The sequence below is a fragment of the Mauremys mutica genome, chromosome 3 (genome assembly GCF_020497125.1).
Source record: "Mauremys mutica isolate MM-2020 ecotype Southern chromosome 3, ASM2049712v1, whole genome shotgun sequence".
NCBI classification, from domain to species: Eukaryota; Metazoa; Chordata; order Testudines; family Geoemydidae; genus Mauremys; species Mauremys mutica.
In genome coordinates this window covers 47,902,541-47,920,439 of record NC_059074.1, presented here as the reverse complement: position 1 = coordinate 47,920,439, position 17,899 = coordinate 47,902,541, and the positions used below count along the sequence as shown (strand labels likewise).

The following is a 17,899-nucleotide window of genomic DNA, read 5'->3' as shown; positions in this document are numbered from 1 at the left end:
TGATCTAATTGGCAAAAAATAGCTATCTGACTAATTAGTGAAAGTATAGAATCCAACATCTGGGGAGATGTAATCTGGACTTTTCTGCTGATTTTGTCTGCTTTGAATGCCAGGTGTCTATCGCCTGGGGTGGAGTCTTACTTTGGCAAAGTAAATCTATTACTAACTCTCCAAAGAATGGTGAATGATGCTGTTGCTAATGGAACTCTAATTTAGTGCCACGACTTTTTAGAATCTTTTTAAACATGTTGTTACACTTGCCATCATTTTAGGACATCCAGACCTACCATATGTGAGAAGTCATCTATGTTTTTTGCCAATAAAACTGAGATGATGAAAGCTTTGTTTCCCCTTAAGTATTATCCACTATTGGTAGCACAATTGTTTTCTCTTTAGTCGTTGTCTTCTTTGTTAAGGCTGGAGCACATTACTCCTGTAATGCTTGCCAAAATTCTATGGCTTATTTGTTGTTTGAGGCTCACCATATGAGTCTTTTATTCCTGCGTAGAAGGCACTTTGGCTGCTTGCCAGTTTGGCACTTACTACTATCAGTGGTATGAATAGCTCCCTTGCTTCTGATTCTGTCCTTGCTGTCCTGTCATCAAACCACTCTTCAAGCAACCGTTTTTTAATTCTTTTTTTTTTTTAATGCAAAGCTGCTTGTAAACTATCAACCTATTTTTACCATGCCTTTCTTGGTCAATGTCCTGCACCATAGAGTGGAAAATCCAACAGTTTGATCATTCCACTTAGATGGATCTTCCTAACAACTATCTATGTCTTGCATTAGGAGAGTAAGCAGTATAGCCTTGTGTGGGACTAGTGTAGAATCCTGCAGCAGAACCGGGATCCTGCTGGTCCCACAGGACCCATTGCCATAACAGCGTGAACAGGTGGGAGTGGGAGTGGGTACTGAGGGTCCAGATGGGAGCGGGATTAAAAATAGTCCTGCATAGGGCTCTACTAAGCAGTATAGAAACATCACTTCTTAGTTTACTACTTCTTAGTAGTAGTCTTGCAGTACATTATACAAACAGACATGACAGACATGCTCTTCCCATTTCGTTGAATTTCATATAATTTGCTATAAGATTTTTTTAAAGGCATTCCTTTTAATAAACGTTTTAAAACCTTTGACCAGAATACAGTGTTCCAATTAAATGATAGATTCAGAGAAGTATTACAGTGATATACAGTTTAACAAACTGAAAGCCCAAAGTCAGTCATATGTAATACATGCTCTCTATTCTGATGTACCATTAAACATATCTGAGTTCTTCCATGTGTTCTGGTAAATTAAGATTATTGCAAAATGTAATTATCAAGCAAAATACACAGAACAAAAATAAGGAACAGCACAGGGGTCATAAAGGACCCAATCATGAGACGATCATATGCAGCCATTCAGAGGTGTGCAAGAAACCTCCATGACCCCTTGCATGGCTCTGCTAGAGCCTCTAACCACAACAGTCTCTGGACTTCTCCCCACCACTGGGGAGAGGAACACTGAAAAAGGGGCCAGCGAAGGACAATGAAGGGGCAGAGTCAAGGCCCTATCCTTCTCCACGCTAGCTCAAGGAGTGGGGTTGGCCCTAAATTACATGTAGTAATTTTGATTGGATATTAAGAAAAAAACATCAAATTCTCTGAAGTTGTGGAAATATAAGAAGTTTGAATATAGATTTCCTCCCCTCCCACAAGACTACTCAAGGGACATAAGAAAGAGAGAAAATATACTGGCTACCTAAAACGTTAATCAATGGGGAAATACCCATGACACTTACTGTAGGTAAATGTGCTTAGATTTAGAATTACAGAGATGATCATTAGCAATACTTTTAAAGACCTTTTTCTAATTATATTTCTAAACAATTTTACCATTTGGAGTTTCCATTATCACTAAGAAACTATAAGGTTCCAAAGTATACTATCATTTTCTATTTTTATCTTTTACAATGGCACTCAGAATTTGTGAAAATGTACACACCTGGGAAGTTTTGGATGCACAAGAAATGCAGGATTGAGCCTTACAGCAGCAAATACTTTAAGTGCTTTAAAGTATTATGTGTATGAGCCCAAGGCTTAAATTCAGACTTGGCTGTAAACTGGATATTCTTTTGCAGAAGATGACCTCTGGAGAGGTCAGTGAATTTAACAAGTGTCCAATGATACCAAGGAAAGTGAATTAATTAGAAATAATCTTAAATGCATATGGTATTCCACTTGAGAAAGTGGCTTTGGAAAATTGGCTGAGCAGACCTCCTGCTGAAGATGACAAAATATAACTTGCTGTTTTTGAGAAAGCTGTTAACATTTGAAAAATATTTCTTTCCATAGGTCTAGTATTACTGTTGCTCCAACAAATGAAAAGAATAAATACAAAAGTTTTCTTAAATGCTTGTAAATGATTCACTGCCACATGTAGGACCAAATGATATTAAAATGTCTTATTCAGAACCTTTCTTGTAGTTATGTAATCCAAAACCAAAATATATACATATAATTTGGTTTTACAGGGGAAAAACCCAACCCCAACAACCACAATCCAACCACTGTGTTGAATATTCAAGATGCAGATATGTATTTTAAAGTATGAACAACTTGTGCTAGTAGCTTCTTATTATAAAATCAGTTTTCTTTCTCCTTCTTTAGCTATAATATGTTCCTGCTCATCTCCCAGTTCCCCTGCTGTTGTATTGTAACTCTGTCAAAGAAAATTTCCAGGTAATTTTAAAGATCTTATAATTAATTGTATAATTAAGAGTAGTTGGTTGCCCTGTTTCTACATATATCCTTCAATGCCTGATTCCTGAGGTCCTTTGCACAGCCCAAATTCCCCGTAATCTCATTTGAAATGTCGGGTGTGCAAGGAATGCAGACTTGGGCCCTGACTAATCAGGTTCTCTGTTGTATTCTTATTATTACGGCTCTAGAGGCCTGGCGTAATATCTCACCGGCCTGTTCCCATCCCCTGTTTCCATGCCTGATATGGAAGAGCGATGGGTCTGTACCCAAAGTCCTAGCACTGAGCACCCCCAAAACTATCTGAAGGTTGCAGCTGGCTCCTCTACAATGTGTTGACTAAGGCCGCGAGGCTGTGAAGACCGGGGGCGGCGGCAGTTCCCGTGCGCCTGGATGGAAACGCCGGGTCTCCCTCCTGCAGGCTGCACAGCGAGGGACTGTGTAGGCGGGCGGATTCCCGCTGTCCTATGCTCCTGGGCAGCGCGAGCAGCAGGGGCGATTGCTAGAGCCGCCGGAGCGGCAGCAGCTCCCCCCTGCGCCGTGCAGCAGTGACCGGCGCGGCTGGCCGGAGCCTGCTCCCTGGTGGCGCTGCGGCCAAGCGCAGGAGGCTGTTGCCGCAGCAGCGTCGGGAGCGGGCGAGGCGGGGATGCAGGATTCCCCCGCTCTCCGCCAATCACACGCGCTCCCCAGGCCCGGGCTCCAGCCACTGGCTGCGGCGGGCGCCGGGTCCGGCCGGGCTCCGGGCGGCGGCGTGGGGGGATGCGGTGACCTTGCGGCTGGGCGGCAGGCGCAGAACGAGCGCCTCGGGGCCGGGCCATGGGCACGGTGCCGTCCGCGCTGAAGCACTGCCTCAGCTATCAGCACCTCCTCAAGGAGCAGCTCTGGATCGGGGAGCCGGCCGCGCCGCCGCCTGCTCTGCATCCCGGGCAGGTACCGCCGCCAGCCGGGCCTGAGGCGGGCAGGGAGGGAAGGAGCCGGGGCAGGAGGAGCTGCAGCATCCATGGGCTGCCAGGGCGCGTTCTCCAGCAACAGCCCCCATCCCTTACCTGCCTGCCGCCCCTCCCACACCCGCCCATCTGCCTGCTTCCCTCTTCCATGCCCACTCCTCTGCCTTGCTTACCTAACACCCACTCACCTGTGTGACTCCTGACCCCCCCGCTGCCTCCTCCCTCCCCACTCCTCAGTGTGCAGCCCCCTCCTACACCCGCCCATCTGCCTGCTGCCCTCTTCCATGCCCACTCCTCTGCCTTGCTTACCTAACACCCACTCACCTGTGTGACTCCTGACCCCCCCGCTGCCTCCTCCCTCCCCACTCCTCAGTGTGCAGCCCCCTCCTACACCCGCCCATCTGCCTGCTGCCCTCTTCCATGCCCACTCCTCTGCCTTGCTTACCTAACACCCACTCACCTGTGTGACTCCTGACCCCCCCGCTGCCTCCTCCCTCCCCACTCCTCAGTGTGCAGCCCCCTCCCACACCCGCCCATCTGCCTGCTGCCCTCTTCCATGCTCACTCCTCTGCCTTGCTTACCTAACACCCACTCACCTGTGTGACTCCTGACGCCCCTGCTTCTGTCTCCTCCTATCCCCACTCCTCAGTGTGCAGCCCCCTCCCACCCCCACTCCTCAGCCTGCTGTCTCCTCCCACCCCCACCCCCCTGCCTGCTGCCTCTCCTGTGTGTCCTTCCCTCCCTGTCCTCTGGGCACTCCCCTACTGTCCCCACCCCTAGCCAGCTGCTATTACACCTGCTCCCGCCCACCGCCCTTGCCTTCTGATCACTCTCCTGCTGCATTCAGCCTGCAGCGTTTCAACCCTCATAGCAAAGTTTTAAGTAATCTAAAGAGGAAAATTAAATTCAATAGGTGAGACATTGAAGGCCCCTAGAAATGTGCCTGTTAGTAGTCCCAGACTGCCTACCAGAGAAGCACATATAAGATTGTTTGGTCATTTGTTTATTATTGATTTGGTATTTTAAACTACGGTCCTTTTATTAACATCACTGCTAAACATATTCAGTGTCCTTTCAGGGTGGTGGTGGCACTATATAGGGGAAAAACACAATCCATGAGGATTTCCTTTTTTTTAAAAATCCCTCCCCTCCATTTATAGACTGCCCCCAAAGTGGAACAATTCCTGTAAAACTGTAGGTGGAAGACATCTACTATGGCAACTACTTTTGAAGAGCCATGCTACCAATTTTGCCCTTTCAGTTTTAGTTAAGGTTACCAACTTTGGCTGGATGAATTCCTGGAAGTTTCATCGCATGACATTAACTTTAATTGAAGATTAATCACTAATTCCTGGAGACTCCAGGGCAATCCTGGGGGGTTGGCAACGCTAGTTTTAATTTCTATAGCTACATTTGTTCCGACTTGCATGTAAGCAGCTTACATCGACCTTACTCTGTAAGTGTCTACACTAAAATGTAGCTCCCACCAATTAACTTGCCTACTACACTGACTTAATAACTCCACCTCCACACGAGGTATAGTGCTTAAGTCGATGTAGTTAGGTTGACGCAGTGGCAGTGTAGACTCTGCGTTGCTTACATCGACTGTTGCTGCCTTTCAGAAACCATCCCATAGTGCCCCACACTGACAGTTAAATCAGTGCAAGTGCTCCTGATGAGGCTGTGAACTGCTGACACAAGGAGCATAATGTGGACATGCAAAAGCAGTCTAATTACTGCGGTGGCTGTAATTCGACGTAACTAATGTCAACTTAATTTTGTAGCATAGACTTGCCCTAAGTGGTGTCTGGAGTCCTGTATGAGCTGCTTTTCCTCACTGTTCGGCCTGTGCAGTGGTGTGTGAGTAGGGATGTAGGCACGGGGGCGCCATAGTGCAGACCAGAGGAACAGAAGCGGTTGTGGCTGTCTGCAGTCTCCATCTGCACAGCAGGAAGCTACTGCCTGAGAGTGGGGAAAGTGAGGCAGCTCCTTTGGAAGGGCCTATTTACTTCTCCGTCTGCCACCCCTGACTAACTGTGGTGGCCCACAGAGCAGCCAGCCGTGCGAGTGACATCTGTGGGGCGGCAGTGACCAGGAGCCTGCCAGGGAGTCTACTTCTCTCAGACACTGGCAGACATAAGTGAGCAGAGATGCTGGGGGAGAGAGTGAGGAAAGGGACAGAGATAGTGGAGTTGTGGGTCAAGGGGAGTGGAGATGAGGACAGGGACACAGCATAATCAGGGACTTGAAGGAAGGAGGTGAAGGGAAGAGACAGACCTATCTTGTGGAGGATGGGAGAGATCCCAGATGACTGGAAAATAGCTAGTACCTATCTATAAAGAGAGGGAATAAGGACAACCTGGGGAATTATAGACCAGTCAGCTTAACTTTGGTACCCAAAAAGATTATGGAGCAAATAATCAAGCAGTCAGTTTATAAGTAGAAGATAATAAGGTGATACCTAACAGCATTGATTTGTCAAGAATAAATCATATCAAGCCAACTTAATATCCTTCTTTTGGCAGGGTAACAAGCCCTGTGGATAGGGAGGAAGCAGTAGATCTGATATATCTGGATTTCAATAATGCATCTGATGCCGTCTCACATGACCTTATAAGCAAACTAAGGAATATAGCCTAGATTTACCTACTATATGGTGGGTACGCGACTGGTTGGAAAACTATACTCAGAGAACAGTTATCGCGGTTAAGCTGGAAGGACATATCGAGTGGGGTCCCAGAGGTTCTATTCAATATCTTCATAAACAGTTTGGATAATGACATACAGAGTATATTTATAAAGTATGCAGATGATTGGCTGGGAGGAGTGGCAAGGCTTCGGAGGGCAGGATTAAAATTCAAAATGATCTTGACAAACTGGAGATGTGGTCTGAAATAAATAGGATGAGATTTAATAAGGCAAAGCACCACGCTTAGGAAGCAATAATCAATTGTACAAATACAAAATGGGAAATGATTGATTAAGAAAGAGTACAGCAAACAAAGATCTGGGGATTATAGTGGATCACAAACTAAATATGAGTCAACAATGTAATCTCATTGCAAAAAAAGTGAACAACATTCTGGAATGTATTAGCAGGAGTGTTGTAAGCAAGACATGAGATGTAATTCTTCCACTCTACTCAGCACTGATAAGGCCTCAACTGGAGTATTGTGTCCAGTTTTGGGCACCACACTTCAGGAAAGATGTGGACAAATTGGAGAAAGTCTTGAAAACATGACCTATGGGAAAATACTGAAAAAAATTGGGTTTGTGTATTCTGGTGAAGAGAAGACTGAGGGGGGACATGATAATATATCCCTGCAGCCATTTCTGACCTAGAGTAACGTAGTCTTGTTAGAGGAACTAAGATCTGGGAGAGTGAATGGATTAATGGCTAGGTATAGGGCCCATAGAGTTTACTAATAACTGTTTTATTTGTTTACTTGTATCTTATACATAAATATTAATTTACTTAGAACAATCTATTGCACATATAGCTAGTTTACATAACTCCATGTTCCTGTTACAGTTACCTCATCTTCCCACTCCTGTTCCCTTCCTTTGTTTGTTAACCCCCACTTGTTGCATTTTCTGTTGATTTAGATTGTAATCTCTTCAGGTGAGGTACTATCACCTACCATTGGGCCCCAATCTAGATTGAGGCCCCTGACCACTACCTTACTATAAATTATTATTAACGGTTCTGATGCAGATTTTACAAAATTAGGTATGTGAGAATTTACATTTATAGGAAAAGCTGGACATTTAAATAATTTGAAATTGACAAAATTTAAGTCAATTCCGGATCCATGTTTTGATTAAATTGTTATACCTACTACAATAGACTGGCAAATTAGAATTTGTTGAAAATAAAGTTTGAACTTTAATATGAATTTCCAGGTTCTGTTAGTTTAAGTCAATGCATCTTGTACTACAATGCTAGTGCTTATGTCAGAGTAGGCCACTTATTTATTTCTGATGTATGGAGTGATGTTTTAGCACATACAGAACTGAAGAGCTTGTCTCTGTCACCAACAGAATTTGGTCCAATAAAATATATTACTTCACTCACCTTGTCTCTTATTTCTGATGGGCAAATACAAACCTATGACTACTTTGTGTGCTGTGATGGTTTGACTAGGATTTGTTTGGTTCATAGCAGGTAGGGGCTGTATAAATTTTGCCTTGAAGGAAAGAGAGATGTGTCCAAGAAACAGCAAAGGTGAGTCAGGGCCAAATACAGAACTCCATATGGTGTACTTCAAATCTGGCTGTTCTGTGACCATTTGAATGGCTTACAGTAACTACCCATATCTAAAGGCTCCTTATAGGTGCTGTTGTTGAGAGATGTTATCACAGATTTGGGGCCATCTAGTCAACTAGATTGGGGTGCCCAGGCTTATTGAGTCTTTCTGTCAATAATACGATTGTAGGGAACCCCAGGGTGGAAGCAGATCTATGTTCCTCATTCAGCGGTTATAATTGTTTTTAAAGCTGCAGGTAGTCATCAGTCTTGTGACTATGGAGCCAGAGCACAGAACTGCTGATACTGGTGTGATCTCCTATAACTTTAAAAGTAATTAGACTAAATGCATAGGACTGCAATCTCAATTTCCCCCAATCTGAGATGCTGTGTTTCTGAAAAACTGGAGATGGAAATTGGTATCTGAGTTTTGGTAGTTTAGTTCTGGCTTTTATTATATACCAGCATTTGATGATAGTTTTTTAACCAAAGTCAGAAATCTCCTAAATATATGCCTAAAGAGAAACTAAATCCATGAATGAGCAAACTAGAATCAATGTAAATTTGGCAAGCAGCATACATTGACATTAACTACCACTTGCTATTTGGGGCTGGTAATTGGTCAGCATACAACTTGTGAAGGGATAGTCTAGTTTCATTCTACCTGCACAGCTCTGTGATTGCCAGATATGTTTGTACGATTTGCCTTTTCCTCAGGTACAGCATGCAGAGTTGCATTAGGGTTTACCACCTTTACCTATAGGAGTTTTTCCTATAGGCGGAAACCAAAATTAACCAGTATTTTACTAACTTCTCCTTGAAATGTTCGAGAGGTGACGTGAGATCGTAATAGCTCAGATCTAAAGTAGCCTGTAATTGTGAGTATTTATTTAGATTGTTTGGGGATTTGTACATTTATTTATTTAAAGAAGAATTATAAAATAGTGCTGTCAAAGCTACTACAAACAGAGTCATTATTTTTGACAATTATTATACACAATAGATATATCATGCTTTGCATTCAGATAATTTGATCTACTGAAAATTGCATAAGCGTGTTTCCATGAGAGAGAAAGAAGCCAGATGTCTTCGTCTTCGTACCACAAAATTCTTTTTGTTCTTGCATATTTTTTAAGGCAACCATATTTCCAATTGTTTAATGAGTTCAATATTTTATAGAGGATATTAATTTCGTAGCTCAGAGTTTTTTTATCTTATGTACCAATTCTAAATTCCCAAAACAGGCAGAACGTCTGTTGACTTCCAAGTGAATTTTGTCTACAGTAAAATTGAAGGATTGACCATTAAGAAACCTCGACCAGATTTGGGCTCCGACCATGCAAGTCCCCGTGCACAGGTGGACCCTTGCACCTGTGTGAGGCCCTTTTGAAGTCAGTCGGGTGCAGTGTCAGATTGGGATCTTGGTTTGTTGCAGATTTCCAAGCATGATCATTTCTGCACAGTTTTAAAAAAATATAGACTTGCAGAAGTACCTATAAAAGTATCAAACAACGTTAATACATAGGTAAACCAAATAAAACCTTTACAATGGACTACCATATAAACATTACAGTAAACAACATAACATTTAAAATGAAATTGTAGCCCAATTCAGACTCAGATTAGGGTCTCATATCTTCTTAAATGTCTCTGGATGACTTCTGAATTGGTGTGTAATAATTTCATTCATGCCTTTAACTCATTCTGACACTCAAATAGTACATTTTAAAGACTCCTTTAGATTTCAGTAGTAGTAAGGTTAGGCCAATGCTGAATGCTTTTGAAAATCCCACCCATACTACTTTCCTGGATAGGAATGTATTTAAGTACATGCTTAGGTGTTTTCTAGAATTGGGACACAAGAAAGGAGTAGAGAATGAGCTTTCTGCTTTATGCAAAGGAAGGGGGAGCTATACTTTTCTCCACTCTCCCTTACGTTAATCCCTCCTTATTCAGGCAAAACTCGCTTAGAAGCCAATTAAATTTTTGCCTGCATAATTTCAGGCTCAAGCCAGTAGACCAAGCATGATAGATTTCATGCTGTGAAATAAGAGCATAATGATGTTGGTGGACGGGGTTAGGGTGGAGAGGTAAAGAGAGAGAAAATAAGACTTAGAAAAACTAAGGAACAAGGAGGCTGAAGATGCCAAACAGGATGTGGGATATTAAAAGCCTGATAATAAATTGCAAGAAAGTTTGCCTCAGTGGAGTCATCAACTTAGCTCTTTTATGCTAGTTTGTTGGAAATAGAGGAACGATAATTGAAACATTTTAGCAGTTACAGATTTATATTACATAGAGATTATTAGCTGGCTTCAGGACTATATAATATAGCTAGAAACACTATAAAACATTTTATAGATAATGCTTTATAAATTTGGGAATTAAAAAAAACACACAGGAAATTTTAACTCAGACGCATCATCTGTATTTTTGACGATATCCTGTCTTTTGATCTGTTGCACCTCCGCCTCCCTCTAAGAGTACACACAGGCAAAGTGATCTTCGTTTTCTCTCTTTCCAGCTCAAGGAGAAAGAGCCTGATTTCAGAAACCCCCCCATAGCAACTCATTGCACTAAAACATTTGAGCAGCTTGAAATCTTTCTTTTCACTCAATTTTCTATGTGGCTTGACTGAGGCACATTGAAATTAAGGCCTGGTCTGCACTATGACTTTAGGTCGAATTTAGCAGCATTACCTCGATTTAAGCCTGGACCCATCCACACAACGAAGCCCTTTTTTTCAACTTAAAGGGCTCTTTAAATCGATTTCTTTACTCCACCTCCGATGAGGGGATTTACGCTGAAATCGGCCTTGCCTGGTCAAATTTGGGATAGTGTGGATGCAATTCAACGGTATTGGCCTCTGGGAGCTATCCCAGAGTGCGCCATTGTGACCGCTCTGGACAGCGCTCTCAACTCAGATGCACTGGCCAGGTAGACAGGAAAAGGCCCGTGAACTTTTGAATTTCATTTCCTGTTTGGCCAGCGTGTTTGCAGAGCTCATCAGCATGATGTGCACATTGCCGGGGCACATTGCCCAGCCCGTACTTTGTGAGAAGTCTATGACCATGTCCCTCTTGTCACTGTGCTGCCGTTGCCTCCTTGCCTGGTTTTGCGCGAAACAATTGTCTCCTGTTGCTCAGATGGAGGGAGGGGCAACTGATAACATGGTTTACAAGGAATTAAAATTAACAAAAGGGGTAGCTTTGCATCAAGGAGAAACACAAACAACTGTCACACAGAATGACCCCCTCAAGGATTGAACTCAAAACCCTGGGTTAACAGGCCGTTGATTTCACAAAACAAATTGGCTCAATTTCTTGTTTTGATCCATCTATCTTTTACAACTTAGGTGGGCAGCAGACAGTGCAGTATGACTGCTAGCCATCGTCATCTCCTGGGTGCTCGGCAGAAAATGGGAATGACCTGGCTGAGTCACTCCCATGTCTGCCCAGGCACCCCGGACCGATCTCACGAGGTCTGTTAAAAGAGCACCCAGGAATATGATGACATGGCTACCAATTGTAATGCACCATCTGCTGCCAAAAGGCAATGAGCTGCTGCTGTGTAGCAATGCAGTCCCACGTCTGCCAGCACTCAGGAGACGTACGGTGATGGTGAGCTGAGCGGGCTCCATGCTTGCCATGGTATGGCGTCTGCTCAGGTAACCCAGGAAAAAAGGCGTGAAATGATTGTCTGCCGTTGCTTTCACGGAGGGAGGAAGGGAGGGAGAAGGGGGCTTGACGACATGTACCGAGAACCACCCGTGACACTGTTTTCACCCCATCAGTCATTGGGATCTCAACCCAGAATCCCAATGGGCAGCGGAGACTGTGGGAACTGTGGGATAGCTACTCACAGCTACCCACAGTGCAACACTCCGGAAGTTGATGCTAGTCTTGGTACTGTGGACACAGTCCGCCGACTTAATGTACTTAAGAGTATTTTGTGTGGGGACACACACAATCGACTATATAAAAACGATTTCTAAAAACCCGACTTCTATAAATTTGACCTAATTTCGTAGTGTAGACATACCCTAAGTGACCTGCCCACAGTCATCCACAGCCAAATTGGATTATCATTGAAGTAAATATAAGTTTTGCCACTGACTTCTAAAGTAGCTGTATTTGATCCCATATGAGTGTTTCAGAAGTGATGATAAGCCATGATTCTCCTGGCGTTCACTTCTCTTCTTCCTATGAATGAGAATAGCTATGGGTTCAACTGGGAAAGTTTATAAGCTACATTATCTACAGTAAGAATTGGCAACTGTCCAGACAGAGTGGTGCCCTCAAACAACATTTTGTTATGTCTTATTTATCTTATGAGAAATAAATTTTGCTTAATCAGCATTTGGTACTGTATTTAAAATGGCAATGACAAGTAGGTGACTCAAAAGAGTAATAATAAAGATCACTATTAATGACCTGCCTCTCTCTTTCTAATTAACTTGATTCATAAGTGATGGAGCCTTTGATGCATGGCAAACGAGGTAGGAAATCCCAAGGTGATTGAGGTCACTGACTCATTTTACCCTAGGTTTTACGGCTAAAAGGTTTTGCAGCCATTGGAGGAAATAGGGTGACACCACTTTTTTGGTGATGCAACTGGCTGGCTGTGCAGGCTCAAGGATTCATTCTATATCTAGGCTTGTGGCTAAATTTCAGTTTTCATGTGAACAGGTAGAAAATGGATTTTAGATACAATCCAAAGGTAAAGCTGAAATGAGTGCTTGTCCCCCACCGCTTTTTTTTTTTTTGCTATTTCACAGCATAAATATTTTCTGTCAAGTTGGGGGTGCTTTGAAGTAGCCAACTGTAGAAGCTGAGAGTAATCTAGAGTCTTTGATGTGTGTCACAGGGCGCTCCTTCAGCTACCTGGTGTGCTGTGCTGCCTGACCTGTTTAGGTTTTCTCTTACTCACAATATCACATAGTCCATTTCTTTTCCCCATGTGTATCCTTAATCTTTAGATTCCTACCATCACAGAACATAGTACAGGCCTTCCACCCAGCTTTCTCTCCTACACCCAGCTCTTCCCTTATTGAGTTAATTACCTCATTAGCCCAGTCATTGCCCCAAGTGTCAACAATCTCACCATAACAGGTTAATTGCCTCCAATTAAGCCAGTAATCTTCTCTGTTATGCAATTCCCTAAATGACCAGGGTGCTACAGTAGCACTCTGTCACATATCTTCCCTCTTTATTTTGTCTGAGATCTTTTTTATTGTCTCCTGGGGGAGGGTGCCCTCTTCCCCATCTGACCCTTACCCTCTTTGTGGGGATGGGTACGTGTCATAAGGAGCCTTCCACCCAGCTTTCTCTCCTACACCCAGCTCACTTTCTGAGCTCCCCCCTTACTTCCTGGTCCTGCTAATTGTATATCTTCCCTTATTGGGCTATTACCTCATTGTCCCCAAGTGTCACCAATCTCACCATAACATGTTAATTGTCTCCAGTTAATCCTGTAATTGGCTCTGTTTGCAATTCTCTTAGTGATCAGGGTTCTACAGCTAGCATTCTGTCACAGTTTGTCTACTATGGAAGGAGTTAAGTTTAAGGAAACTGTAGGGGTCTTCAGAGAAGTAGTAATTTAGAACTTCAGGACCTTGTTGGGTCCTCCATCATTTATTTCCCTTCCCTATTTAACAAAGGTCCACTATTTTCTTTAACATTCTTCTTCTCCCAGGTGTATGCTGAAAAAAAATACTAAGAGACAGACGATCTGTATTAAAGAGGGTGTGGGATTTTGTATATTTGCTAAGGAGGATTTGAAGAGTGTATTTGAAATAGTAGACAGTGCCCACATACTCATCACAATGCTCATGAGGACATTGACATGTCTGCATTATAATGAAAGAAATTTTTCAAGCCACCTACTTACGGTAAGTATTAGAAGTGGTACTGTTTAGTTTACTGAAAGTAACTCTACTAATCTGGAGGAAATAATGAAACAGGAAAATACTGGTTTGGAGAATCATAGAGACAGTCCATCACATCTGAATTTATATGGAAAGGTTCTATCAGAACATCTATTTGGATAACAAAATCAGTAAAATATCTATACTTTGATTAATTTATGGGCTTATTTGGCCATTCTTGTGAGATAATAGTCTCTATAGACCAGTAATTCTATGATAAAATCAGACTGTTTTATGTTCTGTTAAATAACAATAAAGCTTAATTAGCATGTTGGCTATACAGTAAAAGGGGAAATATTTATTACCATTGTATTAATGCTTCCCATTTGTATAGTGCCTTTTATTCAGGGGTCTCAAAGTGCTGTGAAGGCATTACATTTAAAAAGTTCAGTAGTGGAACATTATATTTTCTATCTTACAATATGAGGGTGGGAAAGCAGATTGTGAATAGATCATCAACAGTGTATTAAATATGAGATTCTGAGGCAGCATCTGAGTATTTATTTTCCAGCAGTTTGGTACAGAGTACAGATCTGAACACCAGTTTCTCCCTCAAAAGTAATATCAACCTTGTGTCCTGAAAACTTGAGGAACTTTGCATGATAAACATTTAAATAAAAATGATTTCAACGGTGATTTTTAAAGGTTACTTTTTAATCATAAGGTCATATAGTTGGGAGTGATCAACTAGTGACTTTTAAAACTTGGACTGGGGTCAGACATAGAAATTGATATTTGATTAAGATTTCAGTCCTGTACACAGAGAAAATTCTGGTGCTGATACAAAAGATACCTAAGAAACTGCAGCTGATATGAAGAAAAATTGTACTTTATTAAAGTATTTTGTGGTAGCTTATACATCTCTTTAGATGATTCTCTTGCTTAGTAGAGATTTACTTTATATGGGGAGGAGGATGTGAATTATTGAAATCTACTTGAATTGTTATGCTGCATCTTAAGTTATTGTCCATATTATATATTCACATGAAAGAGACTGATTCTTAGTAGTTCTGGTGAGAAAGAAATTGATTAATTGCATATGAAAAATGGCTAAAAGGTATATCAACATGAAACTATACTGGGTAGAAATTTCTTTGGATGTTTTTGGCCACAGATGTTAGCTTTTCATATGGAAATAAAGGTGTTATTTTATGAGTTTCTTAGGGGGAAAAAGCTTAAAAACTTTTGAATACAAGAGATGTGGTCTGAAGTGCCAGAGGACATTCATGGAATGTTAGGTGGAACCCACAGGGAAATAATCAACAGCAGCATCTGGAAAGGAACTATAAATGGCTTTAGGGTTTAATTTTAATGCAAGTATTCAAAATGTGATTAACTATAGGTGTTAGTACATGAGAAATCAGGGTGAGGAAGGTAAGTGATGAAGGTATATTATGTGAAACATAAGGATTAGGAAAAAGATATAACAGAATTCATAGCTGATCCCAGCAGAATTTATAAAAACGTGAAAACATAGTGGGAATTGAGAACTGCATGTTGGCTTCATATAAAGAAAATCAGCTTGGGTGATGAATTTATTAGTATGAGAGAGAAAGATAGGATTGGGAATTTCCTTGGCCCTGCTTTGTCTCTTTTGTGCCTGAAAGGTACAAACAGCCAGCTGGCGATCCCCCATGCATAGAGAAATCTCCAGACAATGTGAAGCTGTCTCGTGGCTCCTCTCCCATCTCCTGGCATAAGGGGAAATTCAGGGCATTTTGAGAGTAGCACAGGGCATGGTTGGAGTGCCATGTGCTCTACTGATCCCTGCTGGTGTAACTGCTGTTACCAACAGCAGAATTTAGAACGGTGTTAGTGTCTGGACTCTTGGCTACCAGGACTGCAGGGAATGGCATAATGCCATCTTTGGATCCCCTCCACCCTGAGGTGCACACCATGGTGTATCTGAGAACCCAGCCAAAGATCTTTAACTAGTAATAACTTGGCTTTGCTGCCCAAGTTTAAGGTTGCCTGTGCAACCTTAATTCAGTCCCCTTGTGCAAATGCATTATGGTATAATATTTAATTATATGACCACATATGTTTTCTAGCCAGTTTCAGTCTCCCCACACCTGTTTCCCAGTCCCAGTCTCCTGGTGCAACCATCCCTAGATTTCTCTGCCTCTCCTGGCTACCAGTCCCAATCGCCCTTCAAAGCCAGTCCTAGTCTTCCATGAACATCACAGTCTCAGTTTCCCACCCCAGACTCTAGTCCCAGCCTCTCCCTGCTACCTCCACCCCTCTCTGGGCTCCTTTCCCCCCGGATTCACCCAGGTTTAGCTGATTAAAAATGTTACAGGTCATTTTTTAAATGTTGTGCAATTTTCTTTAACAATACAATAATTTACCCAGTGCAATAGTAATCTCAAATACAGTTATGAATCTATTTACCAACCAATATAATGTAAAATGGATAATTGTTAGTAGAGCTGATCAAAATATTGGAAATACTTTTCACAAAAAAATTGTTGGTGTTGTCCTTTTATTCAAAGATTTCAAACCTTGACTGCAGAAAATCATTAAAATTGCAAACATAGAAAATTTTCAACTAACCCTAATTATTAACAATTAAAAAGGCAGCAAAACATTTTCACCGAATATGCTTACACATAGAACCATAGAATCATAGAAATGAAGGGCTGGAAGGCACTTTCCGAAGTCCTAAATTCCAGCTTCCTGCACTGTGGACCTAGACCATCCCTGTCAGATGTTGGTCCAACCTGTTTTTTAAAACCTCCAGTGATGGGAATTCCACATCCTTCCTTGGAAGCCTGTTCCAGAGCTGAACTACTCTTTGTTAGAAATTTGTTTCTAATATGTAACCTAAATCTCCCTTGACGCAGATTGAGCTCATTTCTCCTTGTCTTACCTGGAGTGGGCATGGAGAATAGTTGATTACAGTCTTCTTTAAAACAGTCTTAATGCACTTGAAGACTGTTATCGGGTCCCCTCTCAGTCTTCTTTTCTCAAGACTAAACATGCCCTGTTTTTTTTAACTTTTCCTCATATTGTTTTTATTGCTCTCCCCTGGACTCTCCAGTTTCTCCACATCTTTCCTAAAGTGTAGTATCCAGAACTGGCCACAGTACTCCAGCTGAGGCCTCACCAGTGCCGAGTAGATCAGGACAATTACCTCCCATGTGTTACATACAACTCTCCTGTTAATACACCTCAGAATGATATTCACCTTTTTCACAGCCACATCACATAGTTGACTCATTATTGGTGGCTCGCAGAGTCACCATTTAAAAATGTTATCATTCTCCTGTTCTGAGAACATTACAGTGTTCAAGATACCGCTGTTTCCCCCTTACATTTCAGACTAGGAAATAACTGTGGTAACAGTTGGCAAATGTGAATTTTTTTTTAATGGTGACCTGTACAGCTTACAAGCAATGCTGGCAGACAAGGTGCCAAACATGCTTAAGTAAATGGACATTAGACTTTTGCTATCTTTGGACATTAACGTGAGTGAAGTACTAAAGTAAGGTGTCCATGCTGAATTCATTAGATGTATCAACAACTTTCAGTACCATTGATCAAGAGATATAATTGACTCATCTCTGGGATCTGATGGGGTGGATGGAGTGGCTCTTCAGTGTGTTCATTTTTCCCTTTGATATATCAAGAGGCGGTGCTTGACAATTGGTCATCCTCTTTGAGGGCTCTCACATGTGAGAGCTTGTGAAATCGATATCCTTTCCTATGTGTATGGAAGGGCACTATTCCTTCTATCTTCTAGATCTTTGTTGTCTTTCTTGCCTGTAAAGCACCATGCACACCAATAGCATTAGGTACTGTAAATAATAGTAGGGGAAATTGTGGGAGATTTTGGCTAATTGTCATCAGTATGCTGTTGATTCTCAGTTTTATGTATCCTTTTAATCAAATACAGATGGCAGAATCTAATAACTTTTCCAGTCTCTGACCAAGATAGGGATGTGGATGAAAGTGGCTGCAGCTCAACTTGGTTAAGGAAGAAATGCTGCTTATTAGTGAGGGGAAACATTTAGGGGAATAGGAAGAGGTAATGCACCA

The 17,899-nt window shown here is 42.1% G+C and overlaps 1 protein-coding gene across 1 annotated transcript in view; it reads left to right on the top strand.

The window, feature by feature from the left end:
• Nucleotides 1-3,467: 3,467 nt before the first annotated feature.
• Nucleotides 3,468-17,899, top strand: part of HMGCLL1 (3-hydroxymethyl-3-methylglutaryl-CoA lyase like 1) — a 98,117-nt gene continuing 83,685 nt past the window's right edge. The window contains exon 1 of the mRNA XM_045011822.1: nucleotides 3,468-3,672. Coding sequence (XP_044867757.1) covers nucleotides 3,559-3,672 — 114 coding nt within the window. The 5' untranslated portion in view covers nucleotides 3,468-3,558. The remainder of the gene's footprint in view (nucleotides 3,673-17,899) is intronic.